We start from the raw sequence: 25,321 nt of genomic DNA, 5'->3' as shown, positions 1-25,321 counted from the left end.
TATTTCATGATCACAAGGGATAACTGTTTAATTTTTTAAGGCACAGAATGACTATGCAAGGAAATGTCCATCTTTTAGATAGTGTATAGGGATGAAGGGTCATGATATCTGGGGTTTGCTTTAAAATACTCTGGAGGGGGGGCGCCTGGGTGGCTCGGTCGGTTGGGCGTCCGACTTCGGCTCGGGTCATGATCTCACGGTTCGTGGGTTCGAGCCCTGCGTCGGGTTCTGTGCTGACAGCTCAGAGCCTGGAGCCTGCTTCAGATTCTGTGTCTGCCTCTCTCTCTGACCCTCCCCCGTTCATCCTCTGTCTCTCTCTGTCTCAAAAATAAATAAACATTAAAAAAAAAAAGAAAGTAAAATACTCTGGAGGGGGGCCTGGGTGGTTCAGTCAGTTAGGCATCCAACTCTCGATTTCGGCTCAGGTCACGATCTCCTGGTTGGTGGGTTCGAGCCCCGAGTCAGACTCTGTGCTGACGGTGTGGAGCCTGCTTGGGATTCTCTCTCTCTCTCTCTCTCTCTCTCTCTCTCTCTCTCTCTCCTCTCTCTCTGGCCCTCCCCTGCTCACATGCTCTCTCTCTCTCAAATTAATAAACAACAACAACAAAACCAACTTGAAAAAAAGGGACATGTGAGAATCACAGAAAATCTTATGTCCATAGACTAGGTTTATAGTATAGATTATTTATTCAACAATAATTGAAATTCAGACTCAGTAAGACCAACCAACAGGTGGGGAAGATTTTTTTTAAGTGAAATTTTCTTGTAAAGAACCCAAGACGTAGAAAATAGCAGATGGAAATAGTTGGCTACTTTCTGCCCACAACTACCCTTGGCATGGTCTAGAATCGTTGGAAATATTTGATAGGGCATCCTGCTAGAACTCGTCACAAATGCTTGGTAATCTTGAATTTGGAAAGCCAATGCAACCAAGAGTTTATATTTCTGAAGTTTGAGGATGCACTCGGCGAGCTATGGGGCACCTGTAAAAGAGGAAAATTAATCCGCTGGACAGCATCATGATGGCACTCAGGCCTGCCACCAGAATGGCACTGCCAAGCTCCTGAGTATTGGGCTTGAAGGGTATAGAGAGAAATGGTGGGAAGGCAATACCCTCTTCATTCATCACGGAGCGGTAATTCCAGATCACAGGGATCAAGATACAGATACCGGCAGCTATGTCCAGAATTCCTGAGACAACAAGTGGACCGAAGGTGACATTCCTCTGACCACTTCCAACGCACAGATTTTTAAGTGCAAAGATGATGGAGACTCTCCCCATAAGACCTAGGATGCTGGCGACCAACAGGAGATTTTGACAAATACGAATATCCAAAGGGATGTAAGTATCATTGTAGGCGTAATGGTAACACAATGCAGATCTGTTGGTGTTGGGGACATGTTGGTAAATGCACACCTTCCACATTCCCACACAGACCACTCCGGAGTAAGAGAGAGAGGTGTTCCCTATGTGCCACACTCGCCACTCCACGAGGCCCATGGAAGTGATGGTGAGGATCCATCCTATGGTGGCTAGGGCGAAGCCTGCCGTTTGGCAGCTGTTGGCACCCAGCGGCAAGGCCATGGAAACTGCGTACTGGGGGTCTGCAAACAAATACAGAGCGTCATGAGGGTGGGGCTCCTGGGCTTGGAAGAGTGACCTCCCCACCCCCCACCGTGTGGTAAGCGGTGCTATATTTGAGACGGGAGCCCTGCTGGCGGGAGCCCAGACCGAGTGCACTTTGTGAAGGGCCATTTGGCTTAAAATGGACAGACTTTCACACAGGCAGTTCCATTTCTAGGCATTTGCCTAAAGAAATCATTAAGACTGGGCACCAATATTTAGCCGTACGCTATGCATAATATTGAAAAATGGGAAACAAGTTCAGGTCTAACAATGGGGCTCAAATAATTCATGCTACATCCGTGAAATGGAGCCATGCGCCGTGAAACATCTAACAGGGATCGAACAAGGTGTACTCTTTTGTGCTTGGCTCTGCTCATTTTGTAGAGTGTTTTCAAGTTTCATCTCCGTTGTAGCATGTGTGAGTAGTTTCTTTTGATTGCTGAGTCCTATTCAATTGGACAAATGTTTATTCTTCCATCGGTTTTGGACATTTGGGTTGGCTCCAAGTTTGGGCTATTATGGGGCTGCTCTAAACATTTCTACGTAACACTTTGCACGGGCCTACTTTCCCGTTTCTCTCGGGTAGGTCCCTCGGAGTGGGACTAGTGGGGTGTACGATACGTGGATGTTGAACTTTTCAGCAAGTGCCCAACCGTTTCCCCAAGTGGCTATACCATTCTGCCTTCCCACCAGCAATGCATGAAGGCTCCAGTTCCTCCACCTCCTTTCTAGCATTTCACAGGCTTAGTCTTCAAGATTACATCCGTTCTTGTTCCCATTCACACATAACCAAAAGGAAGATGTTGACCATGGATCGAGCCCAAACGGGAACTTACGAAAGAGTACAGAGAACGTCACCGTGCATATAAACACAACTGGAAGTCTCTATGTGCTAAGTTAGTAAGAGACATTTTTCACTGGGTTAGCGTTGTTAAGGCTATTTGTATTGTGAAGAATCACATCTATACAGAAAAGCACACAAAATCGAAGTGTACAGCTCAGTGAATTGGCACGGGGCAAATAACCCCGTCGGCACCACCTGGTGGAGGATAGATAACGGAATCACTTCCTTACTTGTCTTTACAGGGCTTTCCTTCAGCACGGGCCCCCAAAAGTGTTGCTTCAATTCTGCCTGTTTTTCAAAACAGGGATCCTGCAGTAGGCGTTCCTCTGTGCCTGGCTTCTTTCACTCAACACTGTATTTGTGACCTTGGATTGTGACTTGTTAAATGAGGTCTGGCTGTTCAAGCTTTTTAGGTACTTCTGGCATGAGCATGATTTTTTTTTTTTTTTTAGATTTTTTTTTTCTTTTCAACGTTTTTTATTTATTTTTGGGACAGAGAGAGACAGAGCATGAACGGGGGAGGGGCAGAGAGAGAGGGAGACACAGAATCGGAAACAGGCTCCAGGCTCCGAGCCATCAGCCCAGAGCCTGACGCGGGGCTCAAACTCACGGACCGCGAGATCGTGACCTGGCTGAAGTCGGACGCTTAACCGACTGCGCCACCCAGGCGCCCCGAGCATGATTTTTTTTTAATAAAAACTATACAAAAGGCTTCATTAAGCTTGTAAAGCAATGGAGGATTAATTAATTCTGGTACATAAGTACTCTGTAATAACTCGTATTTGCACCTCACTGTCCTCCCTGGAAGGAACCCCACACATGCTCGGGGATATTAGAGTATCTTCTGTGGGACTGTCCAGAAACTTAGCATTTGCCAGAACCCTCAGCCGTTGCAAACATCCCCAAGACCACAACAGCACCCGCAAGCAGAAGTTGACAGAGGGCTTACTGCTTGGAAGGTCTGCAGGTTCAGAGCCACACAGGGCCTCCAGAAAAGTCACCCCTGCCCACCCCAACCCCTCAGAGTCTAATTTGCAAATCAAATTGAAGACCTATACCTTATGTGTGCACTGGGTCTGAGACCAGAAGAAATTCCCTCATAATTCACATTCCTTTTCTATTCTATTGTATTTTTTGAGAGAGTAGGGTAGGGGCGGAGAGACAGAGGGAGAGAGACGGAGAATCCCAAGCAGGTTCCTCACTGTCAGCGCAGAATTCCACATGGGGCTCGAACCCATGAACTGTGAGATCATGACCTGAGCCAAAGTTGCACGCTTAACCGACTGAGCCACCCAGGCGCCTCAATAATTCACATTCCTAGACTACTATGTCATTTCTAAATGCAAACTCTGATAGTATAAATGGAGGAATAAAGCAAGATCAAATGTAAGCTAAAAATGCCATCATCATATGCACTTAATGACAGTATTGAGTATCCAGTCATTTTTAGAAATTAAAGAATCTTGGGGTGCCAGGGTGGCTCAGTCAGTTAAGCGTCTGACTCTTGAGCTTAGGTCCCGATCTCACGGCTTGTGAGTTCAAGCCCCACATCAGGCTCTGTGCTGACACCTCGGAGCCTGGAGCCTGCTTCACATTCTGTGTCTCCCTCTCTCTCTGCCCCTTCCCTGCCTGCACTCTGTCTCCCTCTCTCTCTCTCAAAAATAAATATTAAAAAAATTAAAAAAAAATAAGAAACTGTACCCAGCGCTGATGGCCTGTAGAATCAGAACTTCCTAACTGAAACCCTAGAGTCTCTGAAACCTATGCCGTGTGGTCGAGAGGAACGTGACAACATTCTTGCTCTCAGGTCAATGTTATCAAGCTCCATGACCTAATGGGAAAAGTGGAGAAATTGACACGTTTGTCTTTGGCTCCAGAGGAGAGCCACGTCCAGCCATTTTTCTGGAGGTACCAGCCACAGGGACTTGATACCCCTTCACCATCAGGCAGCTGGCATCCTCTCTCCTAACGGGCCACGCCCAACCCACAATGTGATGAGACCAAGGGGACTCTGAAGGATGCCGTTGCGATAGTCTGGATCTCATCCCATCAAAGCCCCTGGCTCGCTTACTTACCGTTTACAAACCTACACATGCACTTACCTGACATTCTAAAACCCTTCAAGAAAATTGTGTTAGAATGAGGCCATTGTGACACGGGAGCTGAGTGGAAAGTATAGCCATTTTGTCTACCATTCGCTAAAAGGACGGCCCGCCCAAGAGAAGCATAAAAGCAATGCTGTCCTCGTTAGCAATCACTCCCCTCTCCCCTCCCCCGGCCCCTGGTCCTCCATGTTTACAGATACGCCTCTTCTGGATATCTCCTATAAACAGAGTCCTACGATATGTGGCCTTTAGGTCTGGCTGCTTCCACTCAGCATAATGTGCTAGGGGTTCATCCACAGATGTATCGGGACTCCATTCCTTTTCATGGCCTGGTAGTATTCCACTGTATAGACATACCAGTTTGTTTAGCAGGTGATGGACAGTTGGGTTCTTCTCCCTTCTGGGCTACTATGAATGATGCTACTGTGAACATTAACGTGTGAGTCTCTGCGTGGATGTGTCTTCATTTGTCTTTGGCAGGAGGGGAATTGCTGGGTCACAAGGTAACTCTATGTCTAACACGTCGAGGGACCACCACATTGTTTTCTTAAGTGGCGGCACCATTTGATAATCCCACCGGCAATGTAGAAGGGCTCGAATTTCTCCACCTTCTCGTAACCTTTGTTACTGCGTGTCTGTTTGGGTTTTGATTATTGTGTATATGGAAGCACGATGTATGCTCAGTGTAAAGGAACCTTGGCGACAAGGGGCACTTTGAAAGTGAGCCTAATTGTAGTTTTCTGGCCTCGTGAAGTTTAAGACACGACTATTCTTACCAGTCTCTGGCTCGTAACCCGAATATGATTTCCATCCCTTGCATTTAACAGAGCTTCGTGAACTCTGAAATGCTTTCCCCAAGATGGGAAACCTTCTGGTGGAGTGTTCAAGCAGGTACTAGCTTCCCGTGTGCAACGTACACCTTATACTTGCCTGAGTTCTGATATGTCTTTGGTTCAGATTAGAAAGTCTCCCTTTTTTAAATTTTTTATTTGAGAGAGAGAGGGCACAAGTCGGCAAGGGGCAGAGAGAGAGAGAGAGAGAGAGAGAGAGAATCCCAGGAGGGGCAGAGAGAGAGAGAGAGAGAGAGAGAAAGAGAGAAAGAGACAGAGAGAGAGAGAGACAGAGAGAGACAGAGAGAGAGAGAGAGAGAGAGAGAGAGAGAGAGAAAACAGGGCTTCTTACCTGAAGCAGGGCTTGTGCTTACCTGGTGTGGGACTCTAACTCATGAACCGTGGGATCATGACCTGAGCTGGAGTCAGATGCTTCACGACTGAGCCACCCAGCCACCCAGAAAGTCTTCATTTCCAAGGGTAGAACGGATGGCATATGGCTGCCTTTCCCCAGAGATAGGCAGGTTATTTATTTTCACCAGCCAAGGAGACTAAATTTGAGGGCTACACGTGTTGGCTAATTGGAGAATATAAAAGAGAAAAGAGGAAATAGATTGTGCGGACCCATGTAGAGAAGCGGCCTCAGGAGAGGTGGGCCTGTGGATGTGTGAGACAGGCTTGAAATGGGGCGACAAAACGCCAATAAAATAAATAACAATAACCTCAAAAATCCCCGTGAGGTTGTCTCACGATGCCATTACAACCGTGTCACAATACAGAGGCTGCAGAATGAAGAGAGCCCTGAAGAGTTCTAAGTGGGATTACGTGGCCCGAGGGAAAGGGTCTGCCCCTTCCACCTTCCTTAGTCTTCACCACTGAGTGACACTGATGTGGTGCCACTCGAATCCGTGTCAGAAGAGTCCAGGACCGGGCATCAAAATGTGAAAGCAACGAACAGCCAGTTAATCACGGACAGTGAGCGAAACAAACACTCGTGTGGCGAAGGAGTCAAAACACAATACAAGAGGGACTGAGAAAATACAACACAGACTCGGAAAATGAAACGTGGAATTACCCCGTGATCCAGCAATCCCACCTCTTGCTCTCTACCCAACGGAAGAGACCGCAGATACCTGCACCCCCACGTTCATGTAGCGCCCTTCATGCTAAACCCAAATGTCTGTCCATGGACACATGGATAGAAAACATGTGGTCTTGACACACCATGGGACATTTATCAGCCTTGAAGAGGAGGGAAGTTCTGACACTTGTTCCAACATGGATGAACCGTGAAGACCTTACGCTGAAACAAGCCAGTCCCCAAGAGACAAATACTGTGGTTCCACTTCTATGCAGTCCCTAGAGTGGGCACCTTCACAGAGACAGAGAGTAGGACAGCGGTTGCCAGGGGCTGGGGAAGAAAGGAATGGGGCAGTTAGTGTTTAACAGGGACAAGGCTTCAGTTTGGGAAGCCGAAGACGTCCTGGAGATGGGACAGTGGTGTTGACCTAACATTTTAAACGTCCATTGGACTGTACACTTAACGCATGGTAAGATGATCAAGATTATGTCCTATTTCACCACAGTAAGACACACACAACAAAGAAGGCCGAACCTCCACTGTCCAGTGACGCAGTCTCCGACGCAACAGAAGTCTGGGGAGGACGACGGTTGGGTACTGGGTCAGACGCGCAGAGCACAGGCTGTTCCTCTATCCAGCACAGCGTCCTCGCTTGTCCATGGCCGGCCCCTCGGCAGGGCAGACAGGAGCACTCAGCCACAGAGCGGGCAGACAGGAGCACTCAGCCACCGAGCGGGCAGACAGGAGCACTCAGCCACCGAGCGGGCAGACAGGAGCACTCAGCCACCGAGCGTGACTGGAGCTCAGTCTGAAGGCCCTCTCCTCTCCTCAGCCTTAAACTGTGAGCACATTCTGTCACCCATTGTCCGCGCCTTCCAAGTTCTCGGTTGCTAGGTCCCGGACTCCAAGGCAACATCCGTCTTGTACTGATCACCGCACCTCTTTGGTTTCTTTTCTGAATCATGTATTCTCTTTGCATATCATCTTTTGGTTTTGTTTTGTTTTAGTTTTAGTTTTCTTTTTTGGTGGGGGAGGGCGGGTAATGTTTACTAATGGACCATCAAAGTCCACTTTTAAGATGTATCTGATTCAGACCTGTCTCCTACTCATTTGCTCTCTTGTCCCCCAGAAATGGTATCTAACCCACACCATCAGGAAGTAATGACAATTTTTTTTTTAAAGCTATGGCAACACCAGGGCACCTGGGTGTCTCTGTTGGTTGAGTGTCTGACTTCGGCTCAGGACATGATCTCGCCATTCACGAGTTCAAGCCCTGCATCGGGCTCTGTGCCGACAGCTCAGAGCCTGGAGCCTGCTTCTGATTCTGTGTCTCCCTCTCTCTCTGCCCCTTCCCTGCTTGTGCTGTGTCTCTCTCTCAAAAATAAATAAGCATTAAAACAAAAATTTCAATTAAAAAAAAAGCTATGGCAACATATATGTGTAGGTGTTAGCAGAAGTGGTACCCACAAGGGCAAGATTCAGTTGTGAAAGACCATGGACATTTGACATATTAGGAAAGATACCCTTAATTCATGGGAAAGGACCTCCTCCTAGTTGAGGCTTGGATTACAGGCTTGTTGACACATAGTCCACGTGGGTAAAATAGCATGGAGTATGTACAATAATTCCTCATTTGTGAGAAATTGACCGAAGATTGGGAATAGCTTCAAATGGGGCTTCTGTAGACAGGAGGCTACCAAAAAATCACATAATGTCAGCTAGCCAGCACTCAGGGTACTAGATTTTATATAGAAGCCAAAATTCCACCAGAATCGCTTAGTGTTTCTGTAAGGAATTTATCCCAAGCAAACAAGGAGAGATATGCAGACGTAAGTGAAACACACACCCAATGACCTTTATAACCAAGGTTACAACTGGGAACAAATAGGAAAAATCCCATTCTGAGAATACGGTTAATGAACTATTGAGTACCTTTATAGTGGGCTATCACACAGCAATTAAACCCGATGTTAACAGATAACTAGAGGAAAATTCCCAACATTGCTAAGTAAAAAGATTATTTTATTATTAACAATTTTTTTGATGTTTGTATTTACTTTTGAGAGACAGAAAGCACGGGCTGGGGAGGGGCAGAGAGGCAGGGAGACAGCAGCCGAAGCGGGCTGTGCACTGACAGCAGAGAGCCCGATGCGGGGCCTGAACCCAGGAGCTGTGAGATCAAGACCTGAGCCAAAGTCGGATGCGTAACCGACTGAGCCACTTGAGGTCACCCAATGTGGGACTTGAACGCTTGAGCTGGGAGATCATGACCTGAGCTGAAGTGAGCCACCCAGGCACCCAAAGTAAAGACTTCAACAACATGATTAGTAGACTCCTGTTTCTCGGGAGAAAAAAAGAAGGACAGGAGAGAGAGAAGAAGGGAAGACCTGTGAATATATTACGTCTCATGGCAACAGGTCTCTGACAGCGGTAGCATCTTCACCTGCACTGGATGGGAAAGAATGTTGTGGGCGTGGAATGGGATAGAGCGTGCTATGGGCCTAGTAGACTTTCATGTCTCCTGGGAAAGTCCTAGAGCTGTCACCAGGGGTGGCTGGCATGCCAGAGAGATGTCAATAGGGAAGGTGGGGCCATAGGGATGGCAGGAATGGATGTGGGGACAGTAGGCGTGTGCCCGGAGACCTACAATCGAACGCCGGCTGGTGGGGAGAAACGTCCTACTGGTGGGGAGAAAACGCCAAATATGTGCTTGGCACAGAATATTAAACATATATTGTCAGCTATGGATGTGCACGCGTACGTGCGTATGTGGGTTTTTTGTGGCTGTTGTGTATTTTCCATCTTACCCAAAGCTTATTTGGATAATCTACACAAAATTGAATTTGAAGACCGCAGTCTTATACGGAGACAGACAGACTTAGGTTTTCCCCCCACCTCTGGGGACGGGAGCCCCCTAGACCAAACACTCACAGTGCTCCATTACCACCAGTGGTGGCCATCCTTATTACTGGGTCTCTCAAGATATGCTGACATTTTGGCTGATTAAAAATATTAGAACAGGGGCGCCTGGGTGGCTCAGTCGGTTAAGCGGCCGACTTCGGCTCAGGTCACGATCTCGCGGTCCGTGAGATCGAGCCCCGTGTCGGGCTCTGTGCTGACAGCTCGGAGCCTGGAGCCTGTTTCCGATTCTGTGTCTCTCTCTCTCTGACCCTCCCCTGTTCATGCTCTGTCTCTCCCTGTCTCAAAAATAAATAAAACGTTAAAAAAAAAATTAAAAAAAAAAAATTAAATTGGGGGCACCTGGGTGGCTTGGTCAGTTCAGCATCTGACTCTAGATTTGGGCTCAGCTTATGGTCCCACGGTTCCTGAATTCGAGCCCCACGTCGGGCTCTGCTCTGCGCAGATAGCGCGGAGCCTGCTTGGGATTCTGTCCCTCTCCCTCTCTCTCTGCCTGTCCCCTGCTTGCTCTCTCTCAAAAATAAAATAAATAAATCAAAATATTAACTTTTTAAACACAGGGTGGAAGCAATCCAAGTTCAAGTACATTTGGAAACCCTGAGTGAATCTGAAAACGAGTCTTTATTGCAGGCTTCCTTGGAAACTTCACTACACTCCGAGAATCTCTTCGAGAGAAATACATAGCAGAGACACCCAGGCTCACTGGATAGTTTTCCTCTTGGCTTTTCTCTGGAGACTATCCTGCGTGCCTTTCAGTACTTAGATCCCAGGGGCTGTTCCTGTTTGGAACCTTCAAAAATTGGCACACCCCATCGGCTCCTCCCTGCTGACCTTGCGTTCTATGTCCTTTCTGGTCTCAGGCTTGACAGTAATAAAATCAAGGCACTCGCTTCCTGTGACCCATGCAACATCCCTCTATCTCCGGACACCGACGCAGAAGAGGCTGAAGGGAGAACCTGGGAGGGTAAAGGTAGAGGCAGCAAGATTGAGACGGTAATGCGACGAACTCGGTCCTTGTTTCCCTCTGTGCATTAAGTCAGCAGCACGTGCTCCATGGCCCGACCTCAAGTGCCTGGCACACAGGTGTTCCATACACGGCACCCAGGAGGAGGGGAAAAAAAGGAAATCTCATGCTGCTCAGTGATCCATACTGTGTAACCGGTTTTATTTCTTCGCCCATTCAATACCTGTGTATAAATTAAGCGCCTACTCATACCAGGCACCAAGCAGGGAAGCACAGACATACACAAAACCCTGCCTTGTGCTCTGAAGGCTGAGGGTTTAGTGAGCTACGACTGACAGCCCTGAATACACCTCCACGTGGTCCTCGCCGGGACGGATCACGCCATCTAGTAGGCCTCGTCTTTGAATCTGATGACCTGGTTTATCTGGCACAGCCCTATCCTTTCGTGAAATTTGCCAAAGACATCGTCATCACGTTCTGTTAGGTCTACCATGTCATTCCTCTCCGCCTGCCTGTGTCAGGAGGTGCCCGAATGACCACTAGCCTCTGGGGGACCTGGAGGAGACGAGGAGACGAGGAGGAGAGGGTGCACTATCCAGCTTGGGTTGACTGGGATGTTTATGTGGGTCACCGGGACTCAAGATGTAGCACACACGAACGATAAACACACCGTGCATTGCTTTTCTTCTCTTAACGGGAAGTGCACAACCCAGGCTCTCAGAATGTCTGTGCTTGTAGGTACAGACCTGCAGCAGTCCCGGCAGACAGGTCTGAAAATGGAGCGAGTGTCTGGTGTCCCCATATCCCAGGCTGTCTCAGGGTACCCGACACAGCTCATCCCGTACAAGTCTGATGGGCCCGCACCAAAGACCAAGCCGTCACCAATGTGGTTCACCAGCCCGAGCACACAAGTTCTCAGGGACGCAACCCTGCACGCTGTCATCAGCGGGTCATGGAACATGGCACACAGATCGCAGAACGGCCCAGCCTAGCACCACAGCAGCACTCTCGGACTGCATTTGAACTGCCCCCAGTTAGTAATCTCTTGACCATTCCAGAACTCAAAGGAGACACGCTGAAGTCACCTGGCAGAAGCCAGAAATAAAAACAAAATGTGTGGTATTCATCCACTGAAAAAAAAATCTGACTTGTGAGTTTTTCATTCTCAGTAAATATCCACTCTAATTTTGAATAATTTTTACTTATGAAATTTGTTTCTTTAATGTTTATTTTTGCGATAGAGCAGGGGATAGGCAGAGCGGGGAGGGGGGGTAGACAGAGGGTCTGAAGCAGGCTCTGAGATGTCAGCGCGGTGCCCCACGCGGGCCTCAAACTCATGAACTGCAAGATGGTGACCTGAGCCAAAGTCGGACGCTTAACCGACCGAGCCACCCAGGCGCCCGTTGAATAATTTTTATTAAAGAGACTCTCCCCGCTCCCATCCAGCCTTGACGCCTCGCAAACCTGCTGCAGACCAGAACCCTTTCTCATCCTCCCATGCAACAGAAATCCCCGTCTCCTGTGCAGCTCTGGCAGATCGTTCAGGGAAGGCCTGTCCCTCCAAGACCAGAGAGAATGATGCACCCACAAGAGTAGACGCCTCCGCAGCACTTTTTTCCAGGCCTAGTGTGGCCTCTAAGCACATGAACAACATGTGCTTGCTTGAGCTCCCCGGGCCTTCTCCAGTGACACAGGACGAAACTCGGAGAGCCCGAGTACCTTGGTCACGGCCATACGACTAGGGAGCGGCAGGCAGAGGTGGCCTCGCCCTGGGGACGTGGCTTCTGGGTCCAGGACGCTTGAGCGCTACCCCATCAGAGCAGACGCCGGCGTGGGAGATGCAGCTCATCAGTGGCCCGAATTCTTCACACCTGGTGTCCACGTGATGACACGGCTCCTCCCACCGAAGAGGTGGGGCACATCCCACCACCTCTCTGAGTTCGGCTGTGGGGCTTGCTTTGGCAACGGAAGGTTAGCGGTGTGATATAATCAGGTATGTGGAAAAACACCTTTGTGCCCGGGTCGGTTCTCTCGTGCATCCGCCACAGACTTCCCCAGGCCAGGCTGCCGGTTCCAGGAGAAAGACGAGAGACACACGGAGCAGAGTACCATGATCGCCGCGTGCGTGAGCTCAAGAGATACCGTACTGCACACTGAGATCCCACAGTTGCTTGTTACGCAGCATCACTACGGCCACGGCTGACTGATACAACCTGTGTCCCCTGACTTTTGCCTGCCTGCAAACCGATCAGCCTTAGCTAGGCTGGCCTAAAGTTACACACATATAGAGAATCCATCCCACAATTTATCAGTGGCTTAAGAATTTGACCTATGGTGAGGACAGTTGGATTAAAAAAAAAAAAAAAAAGATAGAATATAGGTAAGTCAAAGACTTGCTCCATTCACTCAAAGACACATTTATTCTGTTAAAAGTCAAGCAGGACGATACGATGAGAGCTAAGTGGTAAGGGTCGAGCATGAAGTACGTACACATTTTCCACACTGGACTGCAGGATAAAAGCCACAGGCCATACCCCTGACTGAAATCTCGCCATACAGAGCATTCCACAGCTGTGCTACGACAGAGGGGGAGGAATCAGCCGCCACCTAAGAATGCCAAGGGCAAAACATTAGCACCAGATTGTTGTTGTATGCAATAACATAGCTATGTACAAAGATATGTACATCGACTCACTGGAATCTTTGGGTCCCTGCTGACTAGACGCTGAAGAGGCAAACAGGGGAAGGTACAGGACAGTGACCCCATGTGCTTCGCGGCAAGGGGGACAGAGCACTGTATATTGCTGTGTGTGAGAGAAGGTCCTCAAAAGACCTAAAAGGCTGGATAGAGACACACACCTCCTGTTACTCACATTTTACATATATATCATCAGAATGATTCACAATACTGTATTCGAGGGGAAAGATCACAGATAAACGCTTTGTCTAAATTAAAAGCAAAACACGCTGAAATTACTGTGTTTGTCCCCCTGAGGAGAATGACAGAGGTCCGTGGACAGCCAACTTCACCTTCTCTGAAGTGACCAGTTTTCACAGGAAGGGACTACAGCAGGAGGAAAGGAGGACACGTCATTGGCAGGATGGGGATTTTTTTTCAAGTCAGAAATCGCTTAATCAATAGGACTGGAAACTTCTGAAAAGGCATAGAGCTTTCTGGCATGAGTGGATTGCCAAAAAGAGGGTTTATTGCGTGCGTTACTGAAGCTTGCCACTTTGGGACCCCCGTGGGGTGCAGAGACGTCAGTGCTGTGGCTCAGGGGTCCAGCTCCCCCCCCTCTGGCTCATCAAGTACAGACAGCGGTCTGTTAAGACATTTGTGTGCACGTGTGTTCTGGGAAGGCAACCGTCGCCGCAGACAAAGGGACGTGTCCCCATCTGTCGGAAAACTTTCATGGGAATAGGGGAAACGAGGATCCAAATGATCCCTCGATCAAACAAATGTCCGATCATCACTTCAACATGACGTCGTCCAAGGGGCTGTCCTGCCATTTACCACGCGTTTAATCGGATGAGCATCTGTGAAGAAGCTCTACATCGGCGTAGATTAAACGGAAGTTATAACCAAGCCGATGGCGGTTGAATGTCTTTCCACGTGCTTATTTTATTGCCCGTGCACACGGCCTCTGTGCTGAAGCACCCAGTTATGTTTCTTGCCCATGTACTAACCAGCTGTTTGTTCTCTTGCTTCCGAAAGTTCTTCACACGTTCTAGATCCTTTGTCATAGACATGATTAGCACATCTTTCCTCCCAGTCTGTGACTTGTCCACTGGAAACTGACAGCATGACAGTGTTTTCTTAGTGAGCAGACTCTCTTGAGAAACTTGCGATTTCAGCTGATAAACAGGGGACAGAATCTATAAACTGTGGCAGAAAAAGATCGGGTTTGGGAGTTGTAATACTCCATGGGGCCTCTGAAAGCGCAGAGAGGAAAGGTTCTTACAAGTAAATGGAAAGTAACCCTTACGGCATGGCAATAGATTTAAAGAGGCAAAAACAGAAACGTAGGCAATTGTCACTAACAACCATACGCACACAAAATAAGTGTTACAGGCAGAAGGTAATTTCAGAAATATGCTGTTGGTCTCATGAAACAAGTATCTAGCGAGCACATGACTCCTACTGGACACACTATTGACCGAGGACTTTCACTTTGCAGGAAAAGATCACTTGAACCGTGACGCCAGGACTGAAGCTCCTTGTGCTGTGCACGTGTTTTAAAGCACGCACACGATTCTTTCTGTGGCGATTTCAGGATGCGTGAAGCCAACACATAAGGTGTTCATTTCACAGTGGGTTTTTAACCACTGGGAAACCATTCCCCTTTCCAAAAGGTTAGTAACTTCTCATCATATCATCGTGGTTTTGCTGGGAGACTGAATGAAGGACGAGGAAGGGTCCACACCATCGGACGAATGGGGTACGACGGGGCAGCCCACGCTTCCCAGGGTAAGGAATCGCAGGGTAAGACGGGAGCCAGGGGTTCCCCGCTCATGCGCCTTCGAGACTCACTCAGGCTGCTTCCCGGGCAGTTGGTTCAGGATGTGAAGACGGGAGGAAGGGCACCCCTACCAGTGAGAAGGACCACTTGCATGCACTACACAGTCTATACTGCGGGAACCCGCCACCCTCCGGAGGCTGGGCCACGTGTGGTAACTGGCAAAGCAAAATGGCTAATGGTGAGATGTTCTGCTCAGCGTTCAACGGGGAAGCTAAAACACATTAAATAGACCATCGCAAACACACACGGAAGTTATTGCTTCTCTAAAGCAGCCATCCCGCTAGGGGACGACTCGGGCTGCAGGACATAAATACCGGCTGGGGTCTCCGCGTGCATCCTCCGGAACCGAGCTCAGAGGGGCACTTTCCGGCCTCCGCCAGGGAGGGCCCTCCTATTTGCCTCTTTCGGGCTGCAGGCTGTCGAACAGACACTTGAGCTGCTCTTCGCCCAGGTGTATCTTGTCTTCCAGCTCGCGCTGCTCGATGATGAGGGCGGACTTCATCTTCACGAAGTGCTCGCAGTCGGCCAGGCTCTCCTCGCTGAGGTAGCTGGCCAGGATGTCGAACACGATCCGCTCCCGGCGGTCCAGGTTCTCCTTCAGTTCCTTGGCGTCCTCGTGCTGCTGGATGAGGACCCGCTGCTTCTCGAGCAGCGATTGCTGGGGAGAGAGAGAGAGACAAGCCCGTTGAGGACCAGGGCGAGAGCAGGGGCTCCGGGCGGCCGCCGCAAGATGCCGGCCACGCTGCGGGCTGCTTCAGGGGACAACCTGACGCCAGGTTAGGGAACAGAGGTCTGACGGCCTCTGCACGGAGATACTCGGGTGCGGCTAGCCCCAGCCCTTCCTCGAGAGCTCACAGGCTCATCCCACCTCCCATTTCTTCCCACTGGCCTGGAACGGCTCACAGGAACAGCCTTGACGAGAAGAGCTGTCCCTGGACAGATAAGGACAGAATTCTGAGAGGCTCGAAAGGTGTAAAGGACTTAGGGATCCCATGCGCGTCAGAGGCCTGCCCGTGACAACACCGCGGCAAAGGCAGCAAAAGGCGCGGATTCCGAAGAACTCGTGGAGCGGGGTGTGTACACCCTTCCGCAGGAGAAGAGCCCCTGGGCGAGCTTGCAGGGCACGCGTGAGGGAGCAAGGACAGGCAGGACAGACGCAGGGTGACGGGGGAGATTCCCCGGCTCCCCGCACGGGGCCCGCTCTGGGGGACACGGACGACCTCGTTCCCAAAATGTGGCACTCACAGCCGCACCGTCTCTCCGCAAAATACACACCTAACGGTCCCTGCCTTCTCTAAGTTTAACAAAAACTAAGAAAGGAAGAGATGAGTGCATTCAGTCTCCCACCGTCGGCTGGGGGAGGCCGGGGCTTCATTTCCTCCGTGTGATTTTTACTTGGGCAGCAGGACAGCCGCTCTCATTCCGCCACTTTGCAACGTGGCCACGCACAGTTACCAACAGCCACCGTGAGAGTCCAGCATGTGGCGGCTCTCTGTAAAACGCCCGCACACAGAGAGCGCGCGATGAACGTGAGCGGCCACCGTCACTAAGCAGAAACTGTCTTGGTGGGCGGGTCACTAAGCAGAAACTGTCTTGGTGGGCGTCAGGTCCCCTGCCCACTGCCGTGCAACACCGCCCTCTTCAGGTCACGTGCACAGGGAATTCTCACGCAAAGAGGAGGCAAAGCAAATCCGTTAAACCCAAAGGGAAAGGTGCTAACAGACCCTAGAAGTGCGCTTTGGATTATTAACATCGGTCCGGCTGGGGCGCCTGCAAGGCTTTGTCAGGTAAGTGTCCGACTCTTGAATGTTGGCTCAGGTCACGATCTTGTGGGTTGTGAGTCCGAGCCCCGCATCAGGGGAAAGAGCCTTGGGATTCTCTCTCTCCCTCTCTCTCTGCCCCTCCCACGCTGGTGTGTGCAGGAACTCTCTCTCAAAATAAATACATAAAAACTTAAAACCAGTCAGGCTGACTAGGGACAGGAGGCTGCAGAGGCTGGGAGAGGACCTGATGGGGACATTTTCTGTCTGGAAAGATGGAGGGAGCCTCAGAAAACGTCCTGCGGTGTCTTTTAACTAGTTACTATGTTGTCTCTGAAAACCTTAGCGTCTCCAAACTTCCGCTGCCTGACGGCAGATTTTCCTCCAACGCCAACCCTGCTGGAGACGGGGCCTCCTCACTGCCCCTGGCTGGGGGAATGCAACACTCCATTCACAGGGAGCCCCCGGGACGTGCTGAGGGCTCCAGAGCCTGGTACTCAGGAGGACCACGTGCGTGGTCCTTGGCGTTGGCATTCCTTCATCATCCCCAAATTCTAAATAAAGTATCTGTCCGTTCCACCCACGCGGAGGGAAAGATAGATTATAGAGGAGCTGAGTTGCAAAGACCACACTAGTTGTTCACTTAAATCAATACTCGAGAACATTCCAATTATGTATAAACGAATCTCTTTCTCGTTCAAGTTTTTTTTAAAGAATATTTTTATTTTTGAGAGAGACAGAGCACACATGAGTGGGGCAGAAGCAGAGAGAGAGAGAGAGACTCCCAAGCAGGCTCCGTGCTGACAGCAGAGAGCTCAATACGGGGCTCCAACGCTCGAACCACAGATCATGACCTGAGCCAGTCGGACACTCAACGGGCGGAGACACCCGGGCACCCCTCGCGTTATCTTCCTCTCCTCAGGTACACGTGGCAAAGACGAGGAAATCAGAAAGTGGAATCTGAACATCACCCAAGGGTCCCGGCTGTTTTGTCAATGCTTATCCAGTATGTTCAAACGGTAGTCATCAACGACTTGGCTAAGCACAGAACGACAACGTCTGCGAGCTGCGCTCGAGAACATTTAGGTCGCCTGAAAGCGCTCTCACCTAGGGTAAGGGAGAGGGCTAACTCTTCTGCTCCCCTTTCAGAGAAGGAGCCTTATTAGTAATAAAGATGATCATTTGAGGGCCTACACAGAGAAGCAAACCCCATGTTCTACTGATACTCGACCCAGGAAGTGAAGCCAACAAGGGGGCTATCACTTCCTGCATTCTGCAAACCCCCTAAGAGACACGTTCCAGGCTGCACACCTCAAGAGAGGGGGAAGAGGCAGACCAGTCCTCGACTGCTTCCAGACTGCCGCGTGCACTCCTGTTAAAAGCAGCGACAACATCACATTCCATTCTCAGTGAGACCCACTTACACGCATGGTCAAGAAAGGTGAAAGAGACTATTTCCTAGGAAGACACGCTTATCAGTAATGATCCGTGGGAACAGGTGAGAAGATGTGAAAAGGAGCCCACAGTTCTTCCTGAACATCACAGCAGCCCTGCAGTCCCATGACCACGCCTGTCAGGCCCTGCCCACCACACCCCCCAGCACCTGTCTCCCTCAGTTACCAGCAAAGTGAGGGAGAGCCCTGGACACCCGAAGGCGTCCTGCGCTGGGAGGTGCACAGGCCGCCGCAGGGACCGCGTGAGGCTTCAGGGCACCAACTCATGACGCCCCACGCGGAACCTTCCCGCAACCACCTCCCGCCCCGCCCCCCGCCGAGTCCAGGTCAGACACGTTGTATCTACCCGATCACCAGGAGAAGTAGTGTCATCCAAATTATTGAGGGCGTTTTCTACCCTCGCCAGACGGCCCGACAGCGACAGCAGAAGGTTCACCACTTTGTCCAGGTCCCCAATGAACATCCGGAACTTGTCAAACTCGTTGGGTTTGCACACGTCTCTGGCGATGGCGTCCACCTCGTCCCCCAGTGCGCTGTTGGCACGGATGTCCTCCAGCAGGCTCTCCCGGGCTTCCCGAAGCACTTGCAGCTTGCGACTGATGCTCTCGATGAGCTCCTGCTGTAGGGCACAGGGGGGCATGCAAACACTCGTTAGGGTGACCCGACCTGGCACCTACAGCGGCTGCCCGGGCCCTGTGGTCTCACGTAAGTGACCTGCGTGGGGAAGAGTTGATTTTGCATCAACTTTCCAAGAGAGGCTTTCTAAGACCCGGGGAGGGAGAACAACTCCCGGTGAAGTCCCTGGCGTGACATTTAGACACGAAACTAACCTATTCTCCTCCTGTTAGTGTCCTATCACACAGCGATAGGTAGGACGTGGCCCCTCGAGATAAACCTCATTTCACCTTCACCTTGGCCGGGATTCTCGGGGCCCACGTGAGATTCTGTGCTTCATAGTCTGCAATCTTCCAGTGCAAGAACTGACACGTGCACAAGTTATGGAGTCTCACGCCTGCTACTGAATGGCGTGATTTAAACATATGCTCCACACACAACTAGCAACTCAAAGTTAAAACAAATAAAGGGATGTCAGTAAAATTAAAAGTCTTTTGAGAGCAACCTGACTTGAATGTGACCGAAATGCACATGTATTACTAACTTTTAAAAAATATGGCAAGAAAGGGGCGTCTGGGTGGGTCAGTCGGTTAAGAGTCCGACTTTGGCTCAGGTAATGATCACGGTTTGTGGGTTCGAGCCCCGAGTTGGGCTCTGCTGACAGTTGAGAGCCTGGAGCCTGCTCTGGATTCTGTGCCCCCCCCCCCTCTCTGTCCCTCCCCCACTCATGCTTTGTCCCCCTCTCTCTCAAAAACAAAAGCATTAAAAAAATATTTTAGATAAAATAAAATAAACTAAATATGGCAAGATATAGTCTCAAAAGTTATCATTTTATGCGTTTTTAAGCGTACCACTCTGTGGCATTAAGTACATTCACGTCGTGGGCAACCGTGACCACCGCCCATCTCCAGAACTTCCTCATGTTACCCAACTGACACTCTGACCATTAAACGTGAGTTCCCCACCCCCCTTTTCCACAGGCCCTTTAAGTGATTGTCTTTTAAAGGGGCAAAAATAAAAAACAAAACATGTAAACTGGCCTTCCTGCTGAAGTGGCAGGATTTGAGTGGCAAAGATGCTCTGCCCCCTCTGGCAGATCTGGGGAAACGTACAGGGATGGCTCTGAAGGAACGCAGCAGGTGAGCCCAGGCTGCCAAAACCACTGTCTTCCAAGCACGGATGTCTGTGTGCCGTCAGGCCCACCCACAGCAGAAGCGCCAGGGCGTTCACCCCCACGTGCTGAACCACACACGGCCCACGTGAACCCCCGCACGCCACAGCGCCGAGGTGCACAAACCCAAACGAAGACTGCAGAATGTGAACGCTCACGTCCAGTTAGGATGTTCAGCTCAGCCTGCTGCAACAAGGGACGCCACGTATAGAAAGCGGACCTATGAAGTCCCCCCACACCGTCACCGCGTGTCCTGGGCCCTTTACAGACTCCAACGCCACAGGAAGCCGGCAGAGCCGAGCGGAGAGAAGTCACCCGCCCGGAGGGAGCGACGTCTCATCAAGCTCTCCAGGACCGTGATCTTGGCTGCACAGGGGAAAAGGAGCCCGCACCTCCAGGACTGACACGAAAGCTGAACGCGTGCCTGCGTGACAATCACCAGCCTGGCGGCTTCCGGTAGGTACCCGTACTTGGCAGGTATCAGCAGTCCTGCGTGCAGGCTGAGAAGGTGCCCCGGCTTAACAGACAACAGTGGGGTAAAACCCGCCTGTCATGGGGCCGCCGGGGTGGCTCAGTCGGTTAAGTGGCCGACGTCAGCTCTGGTCGTGATCTCACTGTTTGTGGGCTCGAGACGACAGCTCAGAGCCTGCAGCCTGCTTCAGACTCTGTGTCTCCCTCTCTCTTTGCCCCTTCCCCGCTCGTGCTCTGCCTCACTCTCTCTCTAAAAAATAAGTAAACGTTAACAAAAATTCAAAAACAAAAAACGCCTGTCCCGATGACAGTTTAGGTGGGCAAAGTCACACGGCGGCACGAAAGACAAGCTGAACCACGAGCAAGCTATCGCACGCTTTGCAGGAGCCGATGACGTGTCCGCTTTGTCTGCGGAGGAGACGCTGACGAGAATCCCCATCTGGCGTTGATGCGCGTGCACAAGTAAGTATGACGGTAAGTCCACGGACTGGAAAGGCATGGGCACTGCCTGCTCGTGGTCCAATCTGCCTAGGGCTTATCGCAATGTCTGGGTATCCTGCAGATTAAGATAGCAGGCAGTTTCAGAAGAGAGCTGTCCTTGTCCTCACTGCAGATTAATCGGCATGGGTTTTCTCCTAAAACACCCAACATGGAATTTATAAACTGCTTTGGGCTTTTTCGGGTCAGGTTCTAGTTAGTCTTCCCTCACTAATTTATTTATTTTACTTATTATTTTGAGAGAGAGAGAGGGAGAGCAGAGGAGGGGCAGATACAGAGAGAGACACAGATTCCGAAGCAGGCTCCAGGCTCCATGCTGTCAGCACAGAGCCCGATGCGGGGCTTGAACCCACGAACTGTGAGATCACGACCTGAGCCGCAGTCAGACGCTCAACCGACTGAGCCACCCAGGCGCCCCTTCCCTCACTAATGTAAAGCTGTATGTGTCTACAGTTCTGATATTTTCTCTCAGAATGTGGGCTGATGCTTGTGTCTCGGTGCGTCTGGTTACCTACCTATCTGGGGAGACGGTTTAAGTCAACTTCGAGTCCCACGGCTAAGATGGCCTTTTTCAGATACTCATAACTTGAGGGAAGAGCACAAAATGGATTGTAGGGATGGAGAACCTTCCAAATTGTCACCTGCAGGCAACCCGTAACCCGAGTGAACACCTCAAGCAATTCAGAGGATTGTGGATGTGTGAGGACCCCTAGCCAGGGCTTCTGGTAACTTTCCTGTTTCATTCTTCTTTAGCAATTATCGTGATAAAGATTTCACACCAATGCATGATACACGCCTTCAAAACCTGCAATAACAGCTGAGCGAACTTGAAGCTGGGAAGGAGCCCAAACTTGAAGTTTTGGAAGGAGCTCAAATTCCTCTGATTCCTTTATATGTCGTGCGTAAAGTTTTATTAGAAATACCCTCCCCTTCTTCCATAAAGGGCCAGACACTGACTTTCAGGGATCTTGGGACAAGGCCTGGCCCAGGAAGCATACGGATCACTGGTTATCAGCACCAGCCGGGGTGCAGCAGGCCTCACCCGCCACGTCAGATGAGCCTCGCATGAGCCCATCCGCTTGTGTTCTGCAGCACATGGCATTCAAGAGGGCCTGGGGGGAGAGCAAGTGGTGGCAGAGGCCAGCCACCCCCCCCACCCACCCTGGGTCTCACAGCAGGTGCACTCCTGCCCCTTACCTCTGTTTCCGGTGCCCCCCGCACACCTACTTTTGTCCCCCTCTGGGCGGGGAATGAGGTCTTTTCTCTCTGGGCCTCGTGCCCACGTCTAAGTTCCAGGGAAGAACCACAACCCTCAGATTCCAGATGTTGACCATGGAGTGTCTGCTTCTGCTGAAGAATCCCATATCTCAGTTGGGCCTCTTTCTGGGCAGAGTGTGCCTGAGCCGCCTTGGGTGTAAAAATGGATTTCGCCTTCCTGGGGTAATGCTTCCAACCAGCCACCACAATTCCCTCTCTGCATCCCTGTGTCCTCAGCCTTCTCCTAAAACACAGGGTCACCCGATTTGGCACTCGGGCTCTGTGAGCATGCAGCGATGCTGGGACCATGACAGCCAAGGTCCCTCTGGGCACGTGGGTCCACATGCGATTCGGGGTCAAGCCGCTCTACCGTTACGGCCCATCAGGTACATCCACACGGCACGGACCTCCTTCTCCCCACCGTGAACACTTTGTACAACCACACGACACAGTGTATTTGTGGGTTATGGGAAGAAGGCTGAAAAGACAGGGTGCCAGCTGCCTTTGTCAAATCAAGCCGAAAAGCAGGATTACTGAGTCACTAACACCACAGAGAACTGTGATTTATAGCATTTGCCATTTACTGTGAAATTACTCAACATTTGCATCTGGAATAAGATATGTCAGTTGGGTTAAGAATTTAATCATGCGAGGGTGCCTGGGTGGCTCAGTCGGTTGAGAGTCTGGCTTCAGCTCAGGTCATGATCTCATAGTTTGTGAGTTCGAGCCCCGCATCAGGCTCTCTGCTGACAGCTCAGAGCCTGTTTCGGATCCTCTGGCCCCCTCTCTTGCTGCTCCTCCGGCCCCCAAAATAAATAAACATTAAAAAAACCCAAGAATATAGTCATGCGGAATAGGTTGGGGGGGTGCGGGGAGTAGGCTGTCAGGAGCCAAGTTCACAGGGATTCATCTCAATCCCAAAGCAGTCATCTAAGGTGAGGCAGTTGCCCAGCAACTTGAGCCTCCCAAAAGCAGAAAGAGAAAAGAGCCACCCAGATGAAGGCTGGGCAGTACCAGGGCGTGCCCCACCCCAAACTCATCACAGCACGAGAAACAAGGCCATGTCGTAAAAAGAGTCTGCCTTTGTTCGGCTCAGGTCATGATCTTGCGGTTCGCGGGTTCGAGCCCCACGTCAGGCTCTGTGCTGACAGCTCAGAACCTGGAGCCTGCTTCACATTCTGCGTGTCCCTCTCTCTCTCCCCACCCCCCCGGCTCACGTTTGGTATGTCTGTCTGTCTCTCTCTCTCAAAAATAAACATTAAAAAAGAAGAAAGAAAAAAGAAAGAAATTGGATATGTGATTGGAAGCCAGATACAAGCCCAGGACTAAAATTCTTATCTTTTATTCCCTTTAATTCCCTTGAACAAAAAAGCAAATATTCCCCAAACTGAAAGTAAATTTCTCTCATGCATGGGTCACAATATTTCTTCTATTATATCTGAAATCAGCCAGTGGTGTTTTTAAACCACCAACTATACACGCATAATCTTTTGGTAAGATTTCTGTTAAAGAAAAAAAAAAAAGTGTTTGTTTTATGAAAGCAGTTTTCCAAAGTACTAAGCATATGGCAAATGCTCACAAAAGGCTGCTTCCCTCCTTTTCTTTCCCTGGTAGTATTTGACGGGCTCAAGGCCCTGGAATAAAGAGTACGTGCTAGCCTCCGAAACGGACTTTCTTTGGCAATCCCGTCATCTGTTTAATGCTAAGGCCTTCCTAAAAAACTAGGTAATCACCTAGATGCCACAGGTCTGGCGTGCTGACAGATCATGGAGATTTAAAGCTAACAGAGCAGTAATGCCATTGACACTGACAGCAGTAATGCTGTCCCTACCATGACTCCATGGCCACTCACTATGTAGTCCCTGACCTCATTTCTGACTTTATCTCCAGTCCTACCCTCCTGGTCCACATAGCTCCAGCTAAAGCCACTGCTGCTTCTCCAATGTGTCACGAGCCTACCACCTCAGGACCTTCGCAGCGGCTGGTCCCCTTCCCCCAGTGCACCCAGATATCCATACGGCTCACCCTTCACACCACTCTAGGTTGCTGCTGTTCAATCATCCCCTGGCCGGAGCCCTCTCTAGAATCACCTTCCTTTGTTTCACTCGATTCTTTCACTCTGTTTTAATTCTCTCACCATCCAATGTACCACATTAAACGTTGGCAAACTCTTTCCATAAAGGGGTAGACAGTAAAGATCCTCGACGTTCCAGGTGGCGTGGTCAGCTGCAACTACTCAACCCTGCTTCTGTGGAAGGAAAGCCACCAGAGAGCGTCTCTAAATGAATAAATGTGCCTGTGCGTCAATACAACTTTGCTCACAAAACCAGGTTTGGCCCACAGGCTGCAGTGTGCCGACCCCCTACTGTGTATTTGTTTTCATGTGGGCTGAACAGAGGCTCCCCTCTGGAAAGGAAGGGCTGTGTTCTGTTTGGTCTCCTGCTGTACCCCTAAGCGCCTGGGAGTTCTAGGAGACAAGAAATGACGCTGCTTGGTGGACAAAGCACTTTACAAGCACCATGTGGGGACTGTGATCTCCTGGCTGCAGGTATTAGAACCTGATATTCAAAGAGAACAGGTAACTTGCCGAAGGTCACAGCATGAAGTCCGCAGCATTTTAACTAGGGTGGAAGGCACAGATTACTTGGACCGTGACGTGCGGCCCCTTCTCTGCCAACGAGCACGGTTTCATTGGCAACGGCCTTTCCTACCTTCTTCACCGACAGGTCGTGGTCCAAGTCGCTCCCCGAATCCTCCTCGGGCTCCTGCTGCTCCTGCAGATCCTTCATCTTGATCAGCAGCTCCGCCTTGGGGACCGAAGTGCTGTAGTACGTGGAACTGGTGGCCAGGGACATGGCCGCCGGCACGCTCGGCTCCTCTCTCCTACGTAAAAAGGTCAGAACCGCAACTGGCTGTGACCCTACGCGCACGTGCCCCCTTCCAGCTCACGGCCTCGGTCCCGACGAGCCAATGGGGCCGCTAACCAAAAGACAACAGCCGGGGGATGGGACCGCCAAAGGGGGGCGGAGGGGCAGCCCTTGGCTGCAGCCGTGTCTGCTCCCTCTTGCTTTGATCCGACTCACCCCCTCTGCCCCTCTCTCGGGCATCTCACGGGCACTCCCACCTACTGTCAGTTAACGACGTGTACGGACACAATGGATATAAACAGGACAGATGTGAGCACACGCCTGTGCAGGTGGCCCAC

General features: G+C 50.5%; 2 protein-coding genes and 1 non-coding gene across 4 annotated transcripts in view; all 3 read right to left on the bottom strand.

Annotated features, from left to right (window-relative positions):
• Nucleotides 1–674: 674 nt before the first annotated feature.
• CLDN34 (claudin 34) lies at nt 675–9,294 on the bottom strand. Of its 2 annotated transcripts, none has more exons than XM_049644561.1 (2): nt 7,022–9,294; nt 675–1,605 (listed from the first exon to the last, which is right to left on the bottom strand). In XM_049644561.1, the coding sequence occupies exon 2, from the start codon at nt 1,583–1,585 to the stop codon at nt 938–940; it is 648 nt and encodes a 215-aa protein (XP_049500518.1). In that variant the 5' UTR covers nt 1,586–1,605; nt 7,022–9,294; the 3' UTR covers nt 675–937. The 2 variants fall into 2 exon arrangements, with proteins under 2 accessions (XP_049500518.1, XP_049500516.1); XM_049644559.1 differs by lacking the exon at nt 7,022–9,294 and adding an exon at nt 2,302–2,463.
• A 3,479-nt stretch (nt 9,295–12,773) lies between these two features.
• Nucleotides 12,774–25,321, bottom strand: part of SHROOM2 (shroom family member 2) — a 165,960-nt gene continuing 153,412 nt past the window's right edge. Inside the window, exons 8-10 of the mRNA XM_049644562.1 lie at nt 24,828–24,999; nt 18,451–18,723; nt 12,774–15,548 (exon numbers count right to left, since the gene is read on the bottom strand). Coding sequence (XP_049500519.1) covers nt 15,282–15,548; nt 18,451–18,723; nt 24,828–24,999 — 712 coding nt within the window. The 3' untranslated portion in view covers nt 12,774–15,281. The remainder of the gene's footprint in view (nt 15,549–18,450; nt 18,724–24,827; nt 25,000–25,321) is intronic.
• Nucleotides 21,188–21,272, bottom strand: TRNAR-GCG (transfer RNA arginine (anticodon GCG)). The gene has a single exon. It is a non-coding gene; the product is annotated as a tRNA-Arg (tRNA).

The sequence above is a fragment of the Panthera uncia genome, chromosome X, assembly GCF_023721935.1.
Source record: "Panthera uncia isolate 11264 chromosome X, Puncia_PCG_1.0, whole genome shotgun sequence".
Taxonomy (NCBI): Eukaryota; Metazoa; Chordata; class Mammalia; order Carnivora; family Felidae; genus Panthera; species Panthera uncia.
The sequence above is the reverse complement of the archived record's forward strand: the minus strand, read 5'-3'. Positions and strand labels throughout refer to the sequence as shown.